General features: G+C 37.9%; 3 protein-coding genes across 3 annotated transcripts; 2 read left to right on the forward strand and 1 right to left on the reverse strand.

Annotated features, from left to right (window-relative positions):
- The first annotated feature begins 548 nt into the window (after positions 1 to 548).
- LOC126788640 (NAC domain-containing protein 54) lies at positions 549 to 3,445 on the forward strand. Its single transcript, XM_050514649.1, has 4 exons — positions 549 to 705; positions 801 to 1,081; positions 1,703 to 2,068; positions 3,093 to 3,445. Exons 1-4 carry the CDS (start codon positions 549 to 551, stop codon positions 3,333 to 3,335), a joined length of 1,047 nt encoding a protein of 348 aa, XP_050370606.1. The 3' UTR covers positions 3,336 to 3,445.
- A 691-nt stretch (positions 3,446 to 4,136) lies between these two features.
- Positions 4,137 to 5,721, reverse strand: LOC126788641 (transcription factor MYB86-like). The gene is made up of 3 exons (XM_050514650.1): positions 5,592 to 5,721; positions 5,373 to 5,502; positions 4,137 to 5,025 (listed from the first exon to the last, which is right to left on the reverse strand). The coding sequence occupies exons 1-3, from the start codon at positions 5,719 to 5,721 to the stop codon at positions 4,269 to 4,271; spliced, it is 1,017 nt and encodes a 338-aa protein (XP_050370607.1). The 3' UTR covers positions 4,137 to 4,268.
- A 9,382-nt stretch (positions 5,722 to 15,103) lies between these two features.
- LOC126788637 (uncharacterized) lies at positions 15,104 to 18,926 on the forward strand. Its single transcript, XM_050514646.1, has 4 exons — positions 15,104 to 16,045; positions 16,171 to 16,320; positions 17,726 to 17,911; positions 18,589 to 18,926. Exons 1-4 carry the CDS (start codon positions 15,155 to 15,157, stop codon positions 18,667 to 18,669), a joined length of 1,308 nt encoding a protein of 435 aa, XP_050370603.1. The 5' UTR covers positions 15,104 to 15,154; the 3' UTR covers positions 18,670 to 18,926.
- The last annotated feature ends 4,505 nt before the right edge of the window (positions 18,927 to 23,431 follow it).

The raw sequence follows: 23,431 nt of genomic DNA on the forward strand, positions 1-23,431 counted from the left end.
GTAGGCTGTGTTTTTTAAATTTGTATGATTCTGAATGCAATTATATTATGATCGATCAAGGGTCGAGGGAGCTAAGCTAGGGCCGGGCATAGTATTGCGTGTTGTAGGGTATGGACGGTTGAGTGGTCCATAGAGCCTTTCTTAAGGCCCCATTGATTTTTGTTAGTTTGTGAGCAGACAAAAGCAGCGAAGCTTCTTCTCCCCTCCCTCTGGGTTTTCACACAAACCCCCTTACACATAGAATCTCTTCAAAAGCTTTAGATCCAAACATCACCATCTTGTATTCCCCTCTCTTTTACAGACCTCCATCCCCATCTCAATTACGACATAAACTAATACCAGTCGATCTTGTGTGTGTAATACCTTGCAAATCAAAGGCCGAGTATCTTATATATAGCTTTGTGGACCAACAGTGGCCCTATATAGTCCATTATCATACAAGCCTGTTCAGTTCATCACCTTCCATTCTTCTTCTCTCTCTTCCTCTTATTCCTCTTCTTCCCTCTCCATTTATCTGTAGAGCTCCTTCGTCTAACTGTAGTACTGCAATGGCGCCCATGAGTCTTCCTCCTGGATTCAGATTTCATCCAACTGATGAAGAGCTCGTTGCTTACTATCTGGACAGCAAAATCAATGGCCGCACCATTGAGCTTGAAATTATTCCAGAGGTCGACCTCTACAAATGTGAACCATGGGATTTGCCTGGTAAGTGATCGATTCCTTTTCGTCGTATGTAGATGATTACAGTACTAACAATCGTGTTTGACGTCATATATAATTACTTAATTTGTTCACTGCAGATAAGTCATTTCTGCCGAGTAAGGACATGGAGTGGTATTTCTACAGTCCGAGGGATAGAAAGTATCCAAATGGGTCAAGAACAAATCGCGCTACTCGGGCTGGGTACTGGAAAGCCACCGGAAAAGACCGGGCGGTGAACAGTAACAGGCGTGCGGTTGGGATGAAGAAGACACTGGTGTATTATAGAGGGAGGGCTCCTCATGGCATTAGAACCAACTGGGTTATGCACGAGTACCGGCTCACCGACTCGGTGTGTGGCAGTCCATCCTCATCTCTAAAGGTAAGTTATCTACGGGGCGTTCTAATTCCAGCCCATCTGTGGTTCTTCTTGATCTGATTACTTGGAGAGGGATCTCCAGTGTTTCAATTTACATTTTTGTAGCAAGGCTTTAGGGTTTGTTGAGATACTCGAGAAAACGAACTTAGGGTTTGCAAGGATATAAGTCAATTATTGCCGGAGTTCTCGATCCCCCGCTGATGATCGATACTAAAAACTTGAACAATTAGTTTTGTACAGGTGTAAGCAGTAAGCAAACTAGGAACAGTAGTACTGGAAGATGCAACTGTTTGATCTCATGCATCGTCTTTTTTGTCTTGATTCGGCTCAAAATAAAGTAGATTAATTTGATCATCGTCTTTGTTCTTTTTTGTTCCTTTGATTTCTTTTATTGTTCTTTTAAAGGAATAGCTTATCAGCATGATAATTAAAGACTACTCGGTCTATACTTTAGCTGTACTTGCACCATCTTTTTTATGATCACTTTAAAATCATACACAAATCTGTGCAATGGTTATTTTCCCTCGTCTTTCTCGACTTGCTTTCTAATCTTTGGCTTCCTTATGTTTCTTACATGAATTGCCTCATATTAACATTACAGTTTTTGATCATCTTAAACCACAGGATTCATATGCATTGTGCCGTATTTTCAAAAAGACAATCCAGCTACCCAAGAATAACAAAGAAGAAACGACAGTTGAGAACTGTACTCTCTTGAACGAAAAATATTTAGGGAATGACAATACTACAGGCATGGAAGAGGGAGAAGCTTCAGGAGCGATAGAAGCTGATCAAGATTATGAGAATTATTCTAATCCTGATTATCCCAAATTTATCTCCGATACCTCTTCTTCTGATCTCACTCAAGGGACACCTACTGAAACGGGCATAGCAGATGATTTACAAGCTCCATTTGCTTCTGATGAAGCTAACAGTTCAGCTAATCTTTACTCTCTTGGTGCCCACGGCTCCTCAGATAATCTATTTCAGGTTCGTATACAAGTGCAATGGCTAACTTATGTTTTCATAATTCATTAAAAAACAAATTATGTTTTCATAATTAACTCGGTCTGAATATATAGCACAATGAGGCATATATAGATATATGTGGTCTCTTGTTAGACACATATTTTCAAGTCTTCATCAAGTTTCTACTTTGATATATACTATTAATGCTTGAAGTTCACACTTCACATATATAATTCTGAAGATCAAGCTAATAATTAGGGTTACATAAAATCATCATGGCCAAGGACACATTCAAACACGCGCAAAACCCTACTATGACTGGTTGTGAGTGGCCCACAAAATAAGCCCGGCCTGTGTATCTTTCTTTTGATCTTAAAGTAACAAAAGACTCCCTAAATAAACCCTCTTTTGCTAAAGCTAATTAAGCTTCCATCTAAAAATTTCATACTAGCCTGACTCCAAGTCTCGAATGAAGCTTTCTTCACCAACTCCTATAACTTCTTTTGACTGACTTTGACACACATCTTTCTTCCCCGTTTTCCTCACGGTGTTCCTCTCAGCCGTACTTCTCTATCCCCAATGACTTTTAATCATGTTCCTGATAATTTGAACGCTCAAATTCAGCCCCCATTCTCTTTTATAATCAATAAAACTGGTTGGTACGTGTACATCCAGAAATGAGTATTAGATATGTCTGAATCCTTGTTTTCTTTTTTCCTACACTGAACTTCTAGTTGGATCTGTAGCTTAAAGTTCTTCCTATGATCAACAATTTTGTTGCAGTGACTATATTACCATTCAAATTCTGAAAGCACCATATAAAATTGGTTACAGTAACATTAGAGGACTTAATTAATTGTCTCTGTCCCACATGCCAACCTATAATTCTTTATAAAATCTTCTTTGTGTAATCTTATTATGTTCATCATGATCTTTTCTACTCTACTCGATCACAAATCTATACACTTTTCATCTTTATTTTTTATTACGCCTGATGTTATCCTGCTGGAAGTTCACTGCTGTATGCATTGCCAAATTATTGCAGGATACGTATATGCCGAACGACACAAGCTTCCAGGATTACCAGTTTCCTTACCCGCCTTTAGAACTTGAAGATTTCCCCATGATTAACTTAGCTACAGAGATGCATACATCGAAGCCGCAAATCATCGACGACTTTATGTCATGCAACAAATTGAAGGGCTACATGAATGGAACATTGGAAGAGATCTTCTCGTTGTGCTCCTCTCAAGACAACAACCATGTTCTCCTCCCCGTGCAAGACTAAGTACGTGCTTCAGTAGCTAATTAACACCCATATATCTTCAAATATATTACGTACAATTCACTGACACAAAAAACTTAGGAGCTGAAATTGGTTTCGGCTAAATAACCAGAAGTGATGTGGATTACATATGCCAGAAAAGAGATCGATCTTCATGACCATGAGGCTATATATAATATTGGACTACATGATATAGAATGACGATGAGTCAAAGCATACAATTTTTTTTTTTGTAATTTTTCTTTTGATTTCCCCTCTATTATCATAATATTTTTGGTGTTGAATCTCTTCTCTATCAAGTCAATTTTGGGAACAGAATATTACAACAGAAAAACAAGAGCGTACTATAGAATGGTAAGAGTGTTCAATTTAGTGTTATTTCTTATTAGCAATTGGGTAATTCCAAATAGAGTACCTAGTACAGTACGTAGAGCAAGACAGGCCACTCCAGGTCTACCATGACTGCATGCATGAGTTTAGTACAATGCAAAACCAAATTAGCCCACACGCAGCGGATCCAAATATGTTGACCCTATAACTTGCAAACATACCTTTAGTTTTTCTCATTCCCTCATTACTATTGATCGATTAGATATGAATCATATACTCATATATGTAACACGTACAGTTTTCTGTAGACTGTAGGATCTTGAATTCTCGAAAGCACACCTCATGGAGAAGTAAAATGACTAACCATATTCAACTGAATCAACAAATTCGAATTTTTAACTTCTAAAAATGTTGTCTAATTTAAGCAGCCACCTCACTAAGTACACCTCAAGTCTGGCCATTCACGCATGCATGTTCATTGCCTTTAATTTAGAGTACAGCGTTTATGAAAAAAATTCCCAAAAACATCATCATAATTTCAAACCGGCGACCTAAAATAGGAAAGCCTTAGTTATATATATACATGCACATATAGCGAGTCTAAAACTAAAAGTTCCATGTAAAATCTGCGACAGAGTAGTTGACATAATCATGTGGCACGACTCCAGACATGAGTGCTGAGTAGTACTCAACAAGGCTAACATCAAAGCCTGAACTCGGATCAAACGAAGCAGCAATATCCACGTCCTGCATAGCCTTCATTTCCATCTCCAAGAGCTTTTCCTTTTCTTGCTGTACTCGTGCTACTTGTCCCTGTAACTGCTCTCCATGCAGCTCCATTGCTCCTGGTGCTGGTTCATAGGGCTCAGTACCAGTGGCCCATATACAGCTACTATCATCCAAGTGCCCAAATACTGAGGTAGACGATGCCGAGCAGATGTTGAATGTGCTATCGGGAAAGGTAGGAATATCGGAAACACTACTCCAACCGGAATTACAGTTTTGAACATTATAATGGTTATCAGCGAGTGTGGCCATTATGGGTTGAACATTGGGAAGTTGATCATTGGACAGGTGTACAATGGGTGGTGAAACTGAATAGCAAATTTCCGCTGAAGAATCTATCATTTTTGACATATTGTTCACAGTGAAAGCTGGTCTCTTTTGATCCATATGAGATTGTGATTTTTCGTTGCTGCCCGCAAACTTATTAAAAGCTACTGACCTTTTATGAGAAGACATCAGGTTATGAGTCTGGGGATCCAAACCTTGTGACATGAGCTTCTTCTTAATGCAAGAGTTCCAGAAGTTCTTCACTTCATTGTCTGTCCTTCCTGGTAGATGCTTCGCTATCTGTGCCCATCTGCTCGTACACGATATATAACAGCATGATGTGTTAAGTAACAGTTAATGAATGAAATTGCTAGGATATTTTAGAAATGCTGAAGAATGATGGAGGAAGTTAAAGAAGAAGATGAACAAGGAAAAATAAGAGCGGAATACTAGTGAATGTAAACTCCTTCAAAAATGTTTTCTACTTTATATTTCTACGTATTCAAGTAGTCAGATGTACTGATTTTACTTGGGTACCAGAAAATGGATATATAACGTTCACAGAAATTAACCCGTGTAAACAGCTTATTGTATGTACATAAGTCGATGTAGAAATAAAGCAACGTACTTCATGCTTCTAGCTATCTGATTGCATACCTGTTGCCTAAGATTCTATGGACATCAATAATAATCTGTTCCTCTTCAGAAGTAAAGGAGCCTCTCTTTAGTTCTGGTCTCAAGTAGTTTATCCATCTCAACCTGCAACTCTTTCCACACCTCTCCAATCCTGCAGGCCAGTACGTACCCAATAGCCATCAGTGATCATAAGGTGAATAAGATCTGTAAGGCCTTAAAGAGATTATTAGGTATGTATACCTGCATGCTTAGGAACAGAACTCCAACTGCCATGGCCATGGGTGGTGACATGTTTGATGAGCTTGTCGTCTTCTTCCGGCGACCAAAGACCTCTCTTTACCTTGTGTTTCCCACAGCACCGGTGGCCCATCTCAGCAACCAACGTACTGATCCTCAGGAGTTCTTCAGCTCCACATTTGTCATATATATGTATATATAAGCGGCCATATCACTCCAACGAAAAGCTTCTCTACTTTTGATTTGTAAAAACCACACGTTAATTAAGAAGTAAGAAGCCTTAGCAATTGTTGATTAGTAAATTAGTGTGAACGAGAGAACGTTGATAGTTGATACCGTGTCTGACATATGCATGACAAAATCACAAAGGGCAAATAAGTAGCTCACATATTAATATTTGCATGTGATTTAAGCGCTACAGTAATAAATTATAGAGAGTGATTAGTGAGAGAGAGGTTCATAATATTTGAGTGAGGTTATTAACACGTACTCACGTAAAGGTCGATCACTTGTCTAGTTGAGTAATTATTATGTGTAAACTTGTAACATCAAGTGACACTGTGATGTAATGTATTTAATCAATTATATTATTGAATGATGTAATAAGCACGTAGTAAAATGAGAAAATATTATTTAAATATGAGTAATTAATTATAAACAAATATAGTAAAAATGTACTAATTACATTAAAAAGATATGTCACATATACTATATACCAGGTACATATAATAATATTAATATTTATGCATAGTCTATATACGAGTATTTTAACTTTGTGAAGTGAGCTCAATAAATATCATCATTGAGGTGTGTGTAACGACCCTAAAATTTCGAGCTTAAAAACTCAAAATTCTAAAGTCGTTAAACACCAAATAATCTCAAATAAATCGAAATCATTAAAGTGTAACAGCGGATCAATTCTGAGTTCTCAATACAACTCAGTCAACCAATTATTACAACCCAAATTTATAATCCATAAATAAAATGGAAATGTAATAATCCTCACAAATCACTCACAAATCTCACAAATGAAATTACACAACTTCTCACACACAAACCCACGCTAAAACCTCACCACAAGTAGGATAAGAACGACTTCGAGCCTCTGTAGTCGTCACTCAACCCCCACTAATCAGCACCTGCAGAATTATCCCCTACACCATCGAATTGGTGCACCGGGATTGTAAACACAAACCCGGTAAGCTTATAGCTCGTATGAGTAAAATCAAAATATAATTCGCATATCAAAATATACGAAAGATCACAAAACAACAAATATAAATGCCCTCATGAGTCAATGGTCAGCCCATCTGGTTGACCCAAAGAAATATGAAAGAAAACGCTCATGAGGAAATTAAGTAACCCTTCTGGTTACCCAATGCATTTATAATACGGGTACCAAGAACGCTGGTACACATCTGTTACCCCTCTCGTAATACGCCGTTGATATTGGATAGCCACCCGCTACCCAACATCCAAAATAAACTGAGTACCCATGAGCAGATAACCACCCGTTACCTCACATGCAGTACTAAGGCAGACAGACTAGAGCTCTAACTGTATCGTAACTTTCGCCCGGCCAAAGGCTAGGTTCCGATTTGCCAAACACGTACAATAATCTCACATCATATTGTACCAAAAAATCAGGTCCGAAGACAATTCACATTTTAACAATCTCAATGTTAAAAATTCACGTACAATAATCACACATCATATTGTACCACACATCACGTCCGAAGACAAATCACAATTTTTAACATTCTCCGTGATAAAATCATGTACAATAATCACTCCTCATATTGTACGTTTTAAAACTTTCACGATATCACCACAATAAAAATCATAACAGTATATTATATAGCAAACTATATATATTCGTATTTATTACCATTTATACAATATATACATAGTCCACTATATCCTATACATGTCATATTTCATAAACACCTGCAGAGTTACGTACAATATTCTCCCATCATATTGTACCATTTAAATCACATACTCATGCACAATTTTCCGTCATCGAAATGACTATTGTTAATGAATTAATAACAGTACGTAATTTAATGAACTATATATATATGTACTTATTACCATTATACTGTATATATGTAGTCCACTAAATTATATACATGTTGTAATTCATTGATAAACACACTTGCAAAAATGTTGAATCACCACGAGGGTAGATTCGTAATTCAGTGAGATTTTACTCACCTTAATGACTCGAGCGTAATTCCACAATTCCCGATGATAATTCCTTTCCTCGGTTTAACAATCACCTTGAAAAGATAAGAAAAGAATTTAGAATCGTTTCGTAACCTTTTAATGCCGAAACAGTAATAATCGGTTACTGTTCAGCAATTTTCGGTTTTACGAAGTTACTGTTCAGTGCTACTATTCACTGTTACTATTCCCGGATACTGTACAAATATGCAATTAATACGTATTTCTGTACGTATAAATATTATATACGTATTTCTGTACGTATAAATACTGTATACATGTTTCTGTACGTATAAATATTATATACGTATTTCTGTACGTATATAATATTACTACGTATTTCTGTACGTATAAATATTAATACGTATTTCTGTATGTATAAATATTAATACGTATTTCTGTACGTATAAATATTAATACGTATTTCTGTACGTATACGTACGATTTAAATGTAAATACAAATTCAGTAAATAAAATTTACTAAATTACCCTTTCACAAAATTACTTTTTACATTTACTGAAAATAATTTATATTTACATTTACCGAAGGTAAAATTTAATTACATTTACCGTGGTAAATAAAAATTACATTTACATTTACCGTACACAGTAAATTACCAAAATGCCCTTCTGTCAAAACTGTTCCCACCGCCTCACACGGCGGCGCGTGTGGCACACGCGCCACCTCCGGCGGGCCACGCATGGGGCCCACGCGCCGAGGCTAACCACGGCGCGTATCACGCCACCGCCGCCTCCAAAACCACCCTCTTCCTTCCCTCTACTTCCCCACGGCTTCACGCCGCCCCTAACCTACTTCACACCCCCACACGCGCCACTCATCGCGACGGTGTCTCCCTCCCCCTCTATCTTCGCTCCTTCCCCTTCCGATCCACAACAACGCCTCACAAATCAACATAACAACCACACAGATCGATCAACCATGCAAAACCCTTACCTCGACGAGCTGGAGCACCACCGGAGGTCGCTGGAGGCGGAGATCGACTGTGGCGACAGGGTGCGGCCTCGGGTTGAAGCGCGAAGGCTCGCGACGGCGCGAGGAGGTGCGTCGACCCAGGGGTCGACTGCGGAGGGCCGTGCGGTGCTTTCTGGGCAGGCGGTGCAGGCCACAGAGAGGTGGAGGCCGGAGATCGGGGAGAGAGAGTGAAGGTCGGGGAGAGAGAGAGAGAGAGCGAAAAGAGGGAGGCGGGCCGAATGAGGGGTTTCCAATTATGGAAACCCTAATCTCATAAATGCTCTATTTATACTAGTTTCCAAATCGGAAACTAACTTCCGACGTTAATAACTTTTACGTACGATGTCCGTTTCGAACGTGTCACATACTCATGAACTCGTATCGACGAGCACTACAACTCTCGTGAAGAAAGTTTTCGCAACCGAGCGACGAAATAAAAGTCGATAAATTTGATCGGAAACGTAACGTTTTCTTATTAAACGTTCTCGGAACGTTTCCGTTTCCGTCTCATAACGTTTGCAAACAATCGAAATCATTTAAACTGAAAATCATGTCTTTATAGAACTCAAATTGATTCAATTAATGTATTTGCAATTTAGGGTTATTACAGTGTGGTTTAATTGTTGATCAACTATAGGTTGGTTCAGAGATTATTAAAAAAGAATATGAGCTCAACAAGATATATCAAAAATGGGGCTCAAACAAGTTCATGATACTATAGAATTTGAATTGTTTTGGGGCAATATTTTTTCCTACTCGGTATAATGCAATTAAAGGTTAAATATTTACATGTGATATCAAGCTATCAACATTCATTTTTCCCTCAAACTAGTCTTGTAAACATGATTCTTAGGTTTGTATAAATGCATAGAATCTCATAACCTATGAAGAGTGGATTTCACAATTTTGTAAAAGAATATCACTTCATCAATCTAAGTGGATCATTTAAATAAATAAAGCTATTGAGTGTAGCCTTGTTCAAAAATGGTTTTGGTGTCCCTGCAAGGTTATAGAACATATATAACATAGATAATAATGTATATTTTCTACTTTGGTCTAATAATTTGATCTTCCTACATGGCCAACATTCATTCATGTATCGAAGGAAAATTTGTTTATCAATCGATTATCGCGGTCCACCTTGTCATAGCCGCCCATTTCATGTTTGTCAATCAGATCGATCAGTAGAGCTTAACAGAACCAAAATACGTGCAGTAAACCCCATAGCTGAATAAAGTAACACAATGCCATCTGGGAAATGTGCTGGAATGTTACTTGGGGTGCACTCATGGCTGAAAGGACTACAATATATCAATCGAGTGCTTTTTGGTGTCCTCTCTCAAGTCTCCGATCGCTAATTTTCCACTTTTATTACCGAGTCATTACATGAGTTGAATATATTGCACCCAATAACGAGGATGCACAGAACTTGATCTAGTTCTTCTTTGCGAGCGCCTTGAGCGCCTTGGGGGGGGGGGTTTATACTGTCAACGTAGATACGTGATAAGATAGTAACTAAAATGCAAGTTATTTCATTTTCATTTGGTCTGAGAAACACCATGCACGGATCTATGATGGAGCTTCCTTTAATTAATTTATAAGAGGATCATAATTTGGACACATTTTAAGGAGTGAAAGAATTCATCATTTACTAGTTGACTGCTGGAATCCAAGAGAAATCCAACATTAATATAACGAAACAAAAAATAATATTACTGTCGCATCACACGGTACAGAACATCCATGTCAAACACAGAACAGCAAAAGCCAAAAAAAAACTTCATTGCATGTTTTATTCGTCTTCGAAAGGCTTGGCGTAAATTACACTATTTTCATGATGTATGATATTATGATTCTTACGACAGTAATTAGTGGGTTACTTTTGGTTATGCTTGCGCATGATAAATCACAGCTAACTGCAAATAAAGGCAATAGGTCTTAAACATTTATCACGTTTTTTTTTTCCAAAGTATTAACATTCATCACTTGTTTCATTACCCTATCAAACATACTAAGACTCACTGAATACCAACTTGATCTTGTGGTCATACGTTCTATTTTCAGAAATCCAAGATATTGTTCATGTCAGAATTTGTAACGATCAGTACTTCTACGAAATAGCGTCAATATGGAATAATAATTAAATCATTCATGTCAAACAACAACGAGCTAGTCATAGCTACCTAGACCGATCAATAGATCATTGTAACCCTATATAGATTCCAATTTAAAGACCAACGACTCCCTTCTTTAGCTTAAGTGTTCTTTACTTTTAGAGAGAAATGCATAATTTTACATCTACCAAAAAAAAAAAGAAAAAAAAAAAGGAAAAACACAAGTATGATTCAGAATTTCAGAATACCTAAGAAAATTCCTCAGATCGATACCTTGTCTAAATTGTTTGAGAACCACAATGTGCTATCCTCTTGTAAAGAGAAATTTCAATTCGAATTGATCAAGCTCTAGGACACTCCAACCATTTTAACAACCCAGGGGACCTCCACTGAAAGCACCAGGCATACTATCCAAAACCAGAAACTTTAAAATATATTGTCATTTTCATATTCAATCAAGCTCATATTTTAATAGCAAAAAGTTTTCATTTGATCCAATTAATTGAGGATTCTTCTTGTGTTCAACCATCGATCTAATTCATAAGTATCTTTGCTACAAGTCTTATATATATTGAACGTCAGTAGATATATAGAGATCCGATGGAAAGTCTTTTGGTTGCAAATCCGAGCAAGTTCTGTCTTATGAGTTATAACCAATTAAAACAAGGAAACGGATGGTATACACTACGGTGCTGGAGCACCGTCCAATACTTCAAATAATCGAGACAATCTTAGCCGTTTATCTATTAGGACAAATCTTAGTCATCAAATGTTTTTTTATGAGTTTTTTTCACCAACAGTCCCTCAACTCTGGTGTACCTACCAATGTGATACCTCAACTCTTAATCGTACCAATGTGATACCCAGACTCTAGTATTGCTATCATTGAAGTACTTCCGTTAGTTTTTTTTAACTTTTCCGTTATCTTGGTGACGTGGCAGTTACGTGAGGCTCACAAAGAGGGTTAAAAGACAAAATTAACCTCATCTGAGAGGAGCAATGTTTTTCCCGCCCTTTACCTTGAGAAAGACACCCAATAATTCCAATTTTGGCGCCAATTTTCCCTCCCTACTCCTTAATTTGTGTCTCTTATCTAAACTAAAGAACTACCGCCAACCAGTCGACCACAATCTGATAAAACCTAGATCAATCTCATTTTCTATTTTTACCCTAGCACTTGTTAAACTAACAGAATAAATATAAAAATTTATATGGAACATCTCATTTCCACAATCTCATAAGAATAAAAACACATAACTTAACGAAATTCAAATACATGTTTAAGTACCATTAGTTGCCACCTTTTATGTTGATCTGCCATGATTTTTACTTGTAAGAACTAATGGTACATGTAGTTGAATTTCGTTAAGCCAGAGGGAATAATACCAGCAGATAAAGCATTGTACTAATGGTACTTAAAAGTTCTTACAAGCAAAAATCATGGCAGATCAACATAAAATGTGGCAACTAATGGTACTTAAACATGTATTTGAATTTCGTTAAGTTATGTGTTTTTATATTCTTATGAGATTGTGGAAATGAGATGTTCCATATAAATTTTTATATTTATTCTGTTAGTTTAACAAGTGCTAGGGTAAAAATAGAAAATGAGATTGATCTAGGTTTTATCAGATTGTGGTCGACTGGTTGGCGGTAGTTCTTTAGTTTAGATAAGAGACACAAATTAAGGAGTAGGGAGGGAAAATTGGCACCAAAATTAGAATTGTTGGGTGTCTTTCTCAAGGTAAAGGGCGGGAAAAACATTGCTCCTCTCAGATGAGGTTAATTTTGTCTTTTAACCCTCTTTGTGGGCCTCACGTAACTGCCACGTCACCAAGATAACGGAAAAGTTAAAAAAAACTAACGGAAGTACTTCAATGATAGCAATACTAGAGTCTGGGTATCACATTGGTACGATTAAGAGTTGAGGTATCACATTGGTAGGTACACCAGAGTTGAGGGACTGTTGGTGAAAAAAACTTTTTTTTTATATTACCCATCAGTTTAACCTAACATGCTCTCTCTCTCTTCTCTCTCTACACCCATACGAACTGTCGCGGCTTTGCCGCTGTTGGCTAGCGACCACCATCATTTAATTCATCTTCTTCTCGTCTTCAAAACTCATGCCTTCAATGTAAGATTTAAGCAAATTTCCAACAAAACCAAATTGAGGCAGATTGAGAATTCAAAGTTCTCAGCGACGAGTCCGAGTTTCGGCGACCCTCTTTGGTAATCTCACAACCACCTCTTGGATTTTGCATTTTTTCCTCTTTACTTGTTCAAATCAGAGCTAATCCAATTTTTTTTTATATCTTTTTGTTCTTCACCACTACTTGAATTTCTCTTCTCTCGATTAGAATTCTTGCTCTATCCTCTGTCGGAACAAAGACGGTGGGTGGCGGTCGAGAAATAACTGGGTTTGGAATTTTAGGTTCGGGTTCGGGTCAGTCCCGGGTCTGGGCTTAGTGACAGAGACTTAACGATTGCTTTAAAAAAATTACGTGCCTCATCACGTGATTGCTGGTGCCCACACACCGTTGAAGCACATAATACACTCTCTTAAAACAGTTACATATACTTAGGGTTCAGATTTTAGAATCATTTCTGGTGGTGACTACTAAACGTACAGCTCACTGTCTTGTTCGGCCGGCATCGTACTTAATCTTCTATACATAGACATCACTTGTCACTTAACAAACTTTGTTAATATTTATATAGAACATTCAGCTAATGATCCCAAGATTATTTGAACTTCAAGTTTCTTAAAGAATTGTTAATACGTACCATCGGTTTCGATCCCATCATCTTAAAGAAAATTCAAAGGTTATCATGCAAAACCTGCAGTGAAGTTCATGGTGAGGAATATATCCATATATTTGAATTATGACTATGTGTATGATCTTGGTCTTTCGTGTTGAAAATAGGTATGCCTGATCTAATATAAGCAAAGTCATATCAGATCGATCGATCATTGTTTGTGACTTTGTGTTTAGCAATTAAGATTTTTATAATCAACGCCATTTCTAATCTGATGGTGCCAGAAATGCTTATTATTTTAAAGTTTTAATTGATGTGATCAGAGAAAAATCATATCACTGATCTTGCTTGTGTAAATCGAGCTCTTTTCTATACGCCACTTCTCTCTCACTCAGAGTTTCAGTGAATGTTTTCCTCTTTTTGCACCAATTATTAAACACTAGGTAGGATATTATTTTTTTCCAGTAACACGAGCAACATGTCAATTCTTCTAGTTAATGTTCTTCACAGTTGGCATGTAATTCAATTCCTTCCTCAACGAAACATAGACTAGTTTATTCTATCCACAAAGTATCTTGGTAAAGAAGAATTAAGGCAGGCCTATCTCAGATATAGTGTCAAATAAGTCTAAAATTTTAGGTTGGCAAAAGTTCTGGGTATTAGTTATTATATTGAAGAAGGAAAATCATATTCGGTTTGAGCTGAAGAAACCAGTGTCAATGAAGTGGACTAGTGGGTTTTCAAGGAGACACACTTTTAACTAATCCATATTCTATTGAAAATTAACTTAAACGCTTCTGTTCAATAATGTCGACCCATCAATTAGTTTACTGTGCATGTCTTCACTGTCTGCAGTCTCCATATTTCTAGATATTGAATAAAGAGTAAGCAGCGGATCGATCCCCATATGAGTGATATGACATATTCATCGAGCTAATTCTTGACAAGGTTACCAACTTATTAGGAATGTGGAGACTTATTTGAATATGTCAAGAATTAGCTCTATACCCTAAAACCCTAAACTGCGAAGGAGGCTAAGAACCTTGACTTTCTATGCAAACGGAATATAAACCGAAGTGAGCATCATAATGCATGGCAGCGGCCGAGTAAGAAATTCTTCTCCGTTATGATGCATGAGCCTTCAAGAGCATCAAATATATTTCTCCAATTAGCCCTAGCTACTTACGCGTTACCACTTACTTCACTAGTATCGAAATGAATGGATCAATGAAAATAGAAATGCTCCAACTAAACCAATCACATTCGCATGCACGACAGTAGTCATGTATTCGATTTAAGGATCACATTAGAAACCCATTCGGAAATTGGGTTTCTGAACCACAGGCCCGTTTACTATCATATACCAAAAGGGCCCAACGTTAGTATATTTTCCTAAAAACAAAAGACCAAAAAAAGAAAAGAAAATTACAGCGAAGAACTGTGAATTCAGCTTAAACCCCAAAAACCTCAAAAAGCATCTCAAAATCCCCGAAACAATGAGAGGAGGCAGCGCCTTTGGAATCGGCAGAAAGCTCTCCAATCCCATTTCCCGTCAAACCCTAGCCTCATTTTCTTCTTTCTCCAACGGCGGCGGTAGTGGCCGAGGCCGAGGCCGCGGCGGCCCCGCCCCTTCTCTCTTCAACTACCTCGCCGAACAGTTCCCTGATGATCAACCCGACTCCGAATCCCCAACCCCCGACCACCTCGCACCTCTCCCCGGCGCCGGTCGGGGCCGCGGCCAACCCCTACCCCCATCTCCGCCAGTCCCCGGTGCTTCCGCCAGTCGGGGCCAAGGAGGTCACGTGCCACCGCCGGGGGAGTCACGTGAGGAAGATGAATCGTCGGGTTTACCGAAGAAGCCTGTATTCTTCAGACGGGAAGATTTGCCGGCGGATTTGACGCCGACGATGGGCGGAACCGGGCGGGGGAATCCGGTAATGGACCGGGCGCGGCGAGAGGCGGAGGAGAAGATGCACATTGGGGCTCCGGCGAGGGAGCCGCCGCGGATGAGATTGAGCCGGGAAGAGGCGGTGAATAAGGCGAGGGGGATATTGGAGAAGGGCGGCGGCGAGGGACCGGAGGATGGCGGCGGTGGTTGGAGAGGGGGAGGAGAGAGAGGGATGAGAGGGAGAGGAGGAGTGAGAGGGAGAGGGAGAGGGAGAGGGAGAGGAAGGGGAGATGGAGATTGGAGAAGGGGAGAGGAAGAGGCCGGCGGCGTTGCGACGGGGCTCTATCTTGGGGACAAGGCTGATGGGGAGAAGTTTGCTCAGAGAGTTGGTCCTGAAGTTATGAATCAGTTGAATGAAGCATTTGATGATATGAGTACTAGGGTACTTCCGTCGCCTCTGGATGACGCGTATGTTGATGCATTGCATACCAATTGTATGGTATGGAATTAGTTTATGTAGAGTGTTTCAGAATGTGTAACTTTGATGTTGTCTGCGGGGTTGTTTTTATTTGATTTTGGCTTGACTTGGTTTTTTTTTGTTGTTGTTGTGTTTTTGAATTGCAGATTGAGTTTGAGCCGGAGTATCTTATGGGGGAGTTTAATCAGAACCCTGACATCGATGAAAAGCCGCCTCTTCCAATCAGGGATGCACTCGAGAAGATGAAACCTTTCTTGATGACATATGAGGGTATTCAGGGTCAAGAGGAGTGGGAGGTACATTTGTTTACTCTTGTCTCATTTTGTTTCACTGATTTTGCCAATGTGCATGTAGTTATGTGTTTTCACCGGTACTCCAATGCCATAGGAGCTTACTTGGTAGAACTCTGAGTTTTGAATACTTAGAGCCAAATAGGGAGTTGCCTGTTAATTATTCAATTTAGGAACTTCTATGGATTAGAACTCGGAAATCAGAATTTTTTTTTACTGATCAACTACTGTGTCTTGATTTTCCTGTACTAGCTTGCTGTAGTACCTACTTTTTCCTGTTAATTCACAGTATGCCATCTTGTTTTATGAATATATAGACTCTGTTCTAGAATACATCATTGGACATGTCATTGGAAGGTAATGCTTCAGGTTTTATGGAGTAAACCAAAATAGCAACCAAAACTAGTCTAATTATTAACCAAAGTTTGGTATAGTCGGGGACCAAATAGGATGTTCTATATATTTGTTTTTTTATGATCCCAAGTGGCCACTCAATTTCACACTAAAGAATACATAGATTTTATTTTTAATTTTCCCCAGAAATGTGCTTATATGTGATCTTAGTTTAATAAGAAGGATACTCCTTACAATAAGTCTTTAGTTTCTTACTATCTAGAATTAAGTAACTCAGCATGATTCAACTTCGATAGACCTAGGCTAATTCCAGAGAAGTTACTTGCTCCATCAGAAATCCATATGCCAGAAAAAAGTAAAGAAAAAGTGAGCTCCTTAGCTATTACCCCTCGAACTTCAAATTAGAATTGTAAGCAAGTTGACCAAAGAAAGTTGAAGAACATCAGGATTTATCTATCTGTAGGACATTTGGAAAACAAAATTGGAGCTATTTTAACTGATAGATAAAATGGGATTCATCCCTTGCCAATTCTTCAGTAAATACTTTGTACTAAATGAAATTTAAATGTAAGGAATTCTTGGCTAAATAGAACAGTAAGATTCATAACTACCAATAAAGGTAGAGTGACTTACTTTGAATCTATTACTTACAGCAAGGAGATGGATGATGGTAAAAGAGAGCGAGAAATCATTTTTAGTTAGATTGTCATTATTGTCCCCTCCCTCCGGCTTAGGAAGGAATAGGTAGGGGCAGCAAGAATGCAGCTGTTCTTGTAGATCATTAAACCTTGTCCGGAATACTAGTCTTAAACCTCTTATGTAAGGCAATAACTTGTAAGATCTCCAAGTTCTGTGTAACAAATGGGTCCTTAGTAGTCTACCGAAAGACAGATTGAAATATTAATTTTCCTGGTCATTATAAACTTAGAGCTGGTTAATGGTGGTTTATGAACTTCAGACTCTAGGAGAATTCTTCAAACTCTAGCATGACAATTCTTCTAATGGGGTGTTACATACATTTTGCTATTTCTCTGACATCTTTTCTTGTAATTACCAGGAAGCCATGAAAGAGACAATGGAAAGAGTTCCATTGTTGAAGGAAATTATCGATCACTACAGCGGACCAGATAGAGTGACAGCAACGAAACAACAGGAAGAGTTGGAAAGGGTTGCCAAAACTCTTCCTGCGAAGGTACCTGATTCTGTAAAGCAGTTCACTGATCGTGCAGTGCTTTCTCTCCAGGTTAGTGTCTTTTCCTTTTGCATTTTAAAACCTCATCATCAAAGACAATAAACTAATTTCTTCTAGCTTGGTGCTTTTAGCTTAGATTTTTAATCACATTGTCTTGTCCTGTTTCTTCTGTGAAGTACTTACTAGACTATGTTGGCCGGTTTGGCATATTCATGTCATAGGAGTTCTGTAGCATGTATATTTGACAGTAAACAGCTTAGTTTGTGAGACAAAGTTGCTTCTTGAGGCCTGGTGCCATAAGCCTCATAATTAGATGATTTTTATCTCCTCATGTTGTGAAGTCCGCAGAAATGCTGTTTTCCAGGTTCACATATTTCCAAGGCCGATTTATAGAAAACTCTATGATTTTCTTAATATATAACTATTTCATATTGTTGGGGTAAAATGTTTTTTCTTTCAATAGCATGCCCCATGTATCCAGACATTCAGTAATTTTACTGCTAGTTTCTCCCCCTGGATGAAAGGTGGTGCACAAGTGCTTTTTAGAATGGTATGACATAATTTCAACATTGATGCTCTTGTTTCATGCAGTCATTGGTGAATATAACATTAAAATTCCTGGATTCCTGTGATTATAACCTCGTCTCCATTTTCTTTTTAATTGAAAAAAAATTGTATGGAAGAAAGATATGCATGATTATTGTTCATCACACAATTTCAAATTTCAGGGAAACCCTGGCTGGGGATTTCACAGGAAATGCCAGTTCATGGATAAGCTAACGCAAAAGGTTGCTAAGCACTACAAGTGACCATGGATGCTCGTCTCCAAATTCGTAATATCAAATATGATCATTGTCCAAGCTCATAATGCAGAAAAGAAGTGGCCGTTGATGCTTTAAACGTTTCAGTTCAAGTTGTGCCTCAACATTTTGTGCTTGTACCGTTGTTACAATAGATAAGTTCTCTTAAAATTGTTTTCAGCTACGATCAAAGAAGAATCATATCAATTGTTCGTAATAATCTGCTATCTTTGCACCATGGCACTAGTGAAATCATTTCCAGGCAACACTAGTGTGCTTTTTGATTGAATGCCATAAGTAACTGCACTGAATGAGCTGATTACGTCAGTTGTGCCATGATAGTAGCTTAATGTCTGGTATTCTGGTTCCTGGCTAAGGATAGGACTGGTCGTATAAAAAGACATTCATTTCTCTCTGATTAAGATTATTAGTTTTTTTTTTACTTGTAATGATTCAGCTTTTGTTAATTAAAGTTACTCTCTGCATCAGTATCAGTTCAATATTGACATCCCTTAGCTAGATTTGATCCCGATCATTCAATTTTTTCGAATATTCTTTGGAGATGACAGATAAGTCATCTGTCATCTTCCATCAAGCCGCTTCACTTTCGTTGAACTTATTTTGATTTTTAGAATACCTAATATTCAAAACTCACCATTTACATGACGATATGAATCATATGATTGATTGAGGAAAAAAAAAATGTTGCCGTGTCTAACATAATCATGCATATTTTAAGGCATTTTATTTGTCTCATGCACATTAAAATTTGTAGAAGAGTCACCAGGATCTTTCAGTCCCATTGACACTTGATTAAAACTTCCAACTTTCTAAGGTCTGGAAAATGAGAAAAATTGTCATAGTGTCGGTGATGCTAGGAATACAACACCATTTTATTAGGCTATTGTATCTTATAAAAAGTTATATGCCTTACACACCTCAGAATCGATGATGTTATCTGTATGGCCATGCTTACCATAATCGTTATCACGACGAGCGAGAGAGAGAGTTGCAGAGTGAGGCCTAGTTTGGCACAGTTTTTTGAGCTGTTTTTGGAACCAAAAGTGCTTTTGGGTCTACTATGAGGTGTTTGGTAACCCTTACAAAACTGATTTTAGCGAAAGTTATCGTCCCAAAAGCCATTAGAGGAGAAGCTGCTATATGGCTGCTTTGCGAATAGATTTTGCACAAATCTGAAAAACACGGAGCCATTTAAATGAATTTTTCATCAATCCTATTTTGTCCTCGTTATTTTCTTCAAATTACCCACAACCTTATCTCTTCTCGTTCTTGACCTCTCATCAACGCAGAATCGCAGATGGCAAAAAATTGTTCTCCTTCTCCTCATCCGTCAAATCTCAAAAAATTTATTTCTATAATCAACTCAATCAAGAATAATCATTCTCGTCAAAAACTTGGTAGCAGAGCGTCTCCCTATGTTGCACCGATACGTCAGTCGGAGCCGTGTCGCTGTATCCGACACGTCCCGACGCGCCGATACGACACGATACGCCTTTTCGCCGTATCGGACACGCCACGTGGCGTATCGTAAAATGTTGACTTTTTCGATACGTTGACGACACGCCACGTCAGCACTGGACACGCCACGTCATTATTAAACAATAAAAAAAGCTGAAAAACCCTAAAATCTAACATAATCGTCTCGCCGTTCCTCTCCTCCTCTCTCTTCCGATCTCCTCGCGACCCGCCGTTCCGCTCCTCCTCTCTCCTCGCGACTCGCCGTTCCTCTCCTCCTCTCTCCTCGCGACCCGCCGTTCCTCTCCTACTCTTCTGGGTTTCATCACTTTCATATTGAGAACAGATACTTCCCCAACAAGGGCCCAGTACCCGGCTCTCGTTGTACTAAAGCTGCTGCTGCTTCTTCTTCTTCTTCTAGTGATCAGAAACTGAACCAGGTGAACTATCTGTACTGCATTTGGACCCAAGTTCATGTTTTTATAAGTGTTTTTGCCTGTTCAAGTTTGGCATTCTTGCTGCTTATGTTGGGTCTCTTAAAATTGGGTCTTTGAGTTTGCATTGTGTTTGCTATGGTTTAGTTGCTCAGTTGCCTTTGGTGTCGGGATGCAAGGCTGATCATTGTAATTAGTAGTAAGGATTACACAAACATTGTTTAGAGTTGCATATTGTTCAACCTTTTGCTAGAAGATTGCCATAGAAGTGTTGCTCTTATTTTATATGAAGGTATATTGGTGTTGGCTATTTGGTTGTAAAATTGGAGCACGAGTGTTTGCTTTTGTTTTCTTTGAACTGTTTTTCTCAAGAGGCGAGTGATCGAATTACTAAAACGTAGTGCACAGCTCCTGTTTCCTATGTAGTTTCATTTCGTATAATTTTGCATCTTAAAGCTCGAGCGCTCTTAATCAGCTGGTTATTTGCTGGACTTTATATTCTGTTTGGCGGTTGTTGCGTAAATAAATTATGAATTCCTGGTTCATCTTCTTTTACTTGCAGGTAGCCAACAATGTAAGCGAACAAAAGTAAAAACTTCAAAGTTGCTTCAGGCCTGAGAGTTATATGGTAATGTCATTGATTTTAGTAAAGGGAGGTGTAACTGCTTGGAAGTAAATTGTTAGTGTTGTCTGTAAGCTAAGCTGCAACTTAGTTGTAGGTATTATGAAGTCAAGAAGCTATCTTTGTGAAGAAAAGTTGTGTACATCAATGAGAATTAAGCTGTAATAATGTTTAGAATGTGCCAGCTTCATATCTGATAGTGTAGCTATTAGCTAATTAGCTAATCAATCTACAATGTATCAAAGTGAATTCTAATGATTTTATAGCTTTCAAAGTATTTTGATATGATTGTTTGGCTTGGAATAATTCTTATTTGAAGTGGCATGTTCTTTCCACATCTCAGGGAGGCTGTACCGGATTAATGAGATAGATATCTGGAGTGTTGGAGTAATTCTGTATATTCTACTTGGTGGAGTTACTGGAGTACCTCAATTTTGGGCCGGTAAACACAGTTGGAGACTGGCATTGGGCAGATTAGGAGCTTTGTGTGAGCAGGTATAACTCTATTTAAGTATGAGGTTTCACTGTTTTCAGTATGAATACTTTGTAGTATGATGTTAAACTGCATTTTTTGACTATTTGATGTTATTTCTTAAACATTGTTATGCAATTGATAGATTTTACAATTTTATAATAGTATTGTTAATTTATTTTATGTATTAAAAATATATATAAATATTTTTTATTCGCCGTGTCGGAGCCGTGTCGAAACAAGAGTTTTTCAAATTTGCCGTGTCGCCGTGTCGCGCCGTGTCGTGTCGCCGTGTCCGTGTCCGTGTCCGTGCAACATAGGCGTCTCCCCAATTGTAAGAGGTAAACTCACCTACAACTCTTTTATATGATCAAATGATATGTTCTTGATAATTGTTGTTTCTGGGTTTGATAAATTTTGTGTTTGATTGTTTATCACTAAGGACTACTAGTCTACTACAAATCCAGAAGAAAGAAATGATTAATGAGTTCAACAATTACTTAGTCATTTGTATTGCAAATTATATATATACAAGAGATTTCACCAATTAAGCTTAGGCTTGCTGTATATTCCCGATTAATGATACTGGTTTGACTTAATATTCATATACATCATGTCTACTTATATTGATATTGATGAGGTATATATATATTCCCGATTAATGATATTGGTCTTGCTTAATATTCATATACATCATGTCTAATGATATTGATGTTGTTCTCTTCTGTTTCCCCTTTGTTTGTTCTTGATGTCATTGCAGGTAAGCACACTTCTGGAAATGATAACGAGATTGACCAATGGAAGATATCGAAAGTAAATTATGAAAATTATCCAATGGTTATCTGCAATAGATCGACATGGATGGAAACTGAAATGGTTCAGGGCATGGAATTCGATAGAAGGGAGATAAGAGCAAAAAGAACAAATAATAGAATTATGTTTGAACAATTCATGTAAAAGAAAATTAACCATACAAAGAGATATTGCAACCAGAAATAGATTTTGAATGTATAGTAGTTGGAAATTTGGAAATTATATTATTTAGCATCCATGTCTAATTTAGTAATCATGCATTCTAATAGAACTTTAAAATTGTTTATCAAACACCTTCAACTGTTTTCTCCCACGGCCGATTCAAAAATTATTTTACCCGTAACAACTTTAAAAGTCGTTTTGCTCACAGCACAGTTGTCCCAAATTAACTGTGATCACTGTCATCATCTGTAACCCTGTGGCTCAGATCGGTGGAGCTTCACATTTGGTCTGATCAATATCTACAAAGTTCTTATTCGTGTCTCAACAAAAATATTATCTGTCCTCGAGTTTCTGGTTTCGTGCAATCAGTGTATACTCTTGTCGTATTTTGAGTCCTTATCAATTAAAACAGAAAAGTGCATGCATGCAGTATGGGTCTTCAAAAACTTGAACTTGAAAAGAATAATCGATCTAGTTGATTATCTTCGTCCTCAAAAGCTAGTCAATATTAAGCTATATATTGAAGGCCTACTGTAATGAAACAAGGTTATTACACTCACAATTTTATATCACTTATGCACGTCAACTAACTGTGTCAAAATTATAACAACACCTTCAACGTACGATCATATTCACTAACTTGTGTAAAGATCGTAGCTGGAGTTACTACCTCTTGTAAAACCGAAGCTACAAAAAAGACAAAACACAAACAACTCATTTTCATAATGACAACATCATATTTGTTGTCAAATCTAAATACAAAATTTAGAGCAATATAATAGACCAACATGC

Source organism: Argentina anserina, chromosome 3 (genome assembly GCF_933775445.1).
Source record: "Argentina anserina chromosome 3, drPotAnse1.1, whole genome shotgun sequence".
NCBI lineage: Eukaryota > Viridiplantae > Streptophyta > Magnoliopsida > Rosales > Rosaceae > Argentina > Argentina anserina.

Bases quoted from the DNA above. Each gene is read 5' to 3' on its own strand.
- LOC126788640 (XM_050514649.1), top strand. From the start codon at position 549: ATGGCGCCCATGAGTCTTCCTCCTGGATTCAGATTTCATCCAACTGAT. The intron at 706-800 runs GTAAGTGATCGA...TGTTCACTGCAG, and splicing joins TGAACCATGGGATTTGCCTG to ATAAGTCATTTCTGCCGAGT. The intron at 1,082-1,702 runs GTAAGTTATCTA...CTTAAACCACAG, and splicing joins GTCCATCCTCATCTCTAAAG to GATTCATATGCATTGTGCCG.
- LOC126788641 (XM_050514650.1), bottom strand. From the start codon at position 5,721: ATGGGCCACCGGTGCTGTGGGAAACACAAGGTAAAGAGAGGTCTTTGG. The intron at 5,503-5,591 runs GTATACATACCT...ACTGGCCTGCAG, and splicing joins TTCTGTTCCTAAGCATGCAG to GATTGGAGAGGTGTGGAAAG. The intron at 5,026-5,372 runs GTATGCAATCAG...GTGTACGAGCAG, and splicing joins CATAGAATCTTAGGCAACAG to ATGGGCACAGATAGCGAAGC.
- LOC126788637 (XM_050514646.1), top strand. From the start codon at position 15,155: ATGAGAGGAGGCAGCGCCTTTGGAATCGGCAGAAAGCTCTCCAATCCC. The intron at 16,046-16,170 runs GTATGGAATTAG...TTTGAATTGCAG, and splicing joins CATTGCATACCAATTGTATG to ATTGAGTTTGAGCCGGAGTA. The intron at 17,912-18,588 runs GTTAGTGTCTTT...TTCAAATTTCAG, and splicing joins GTGCAGTGCTTTCTCTCCAG to GGAAACCCTGGCTGGGGATT.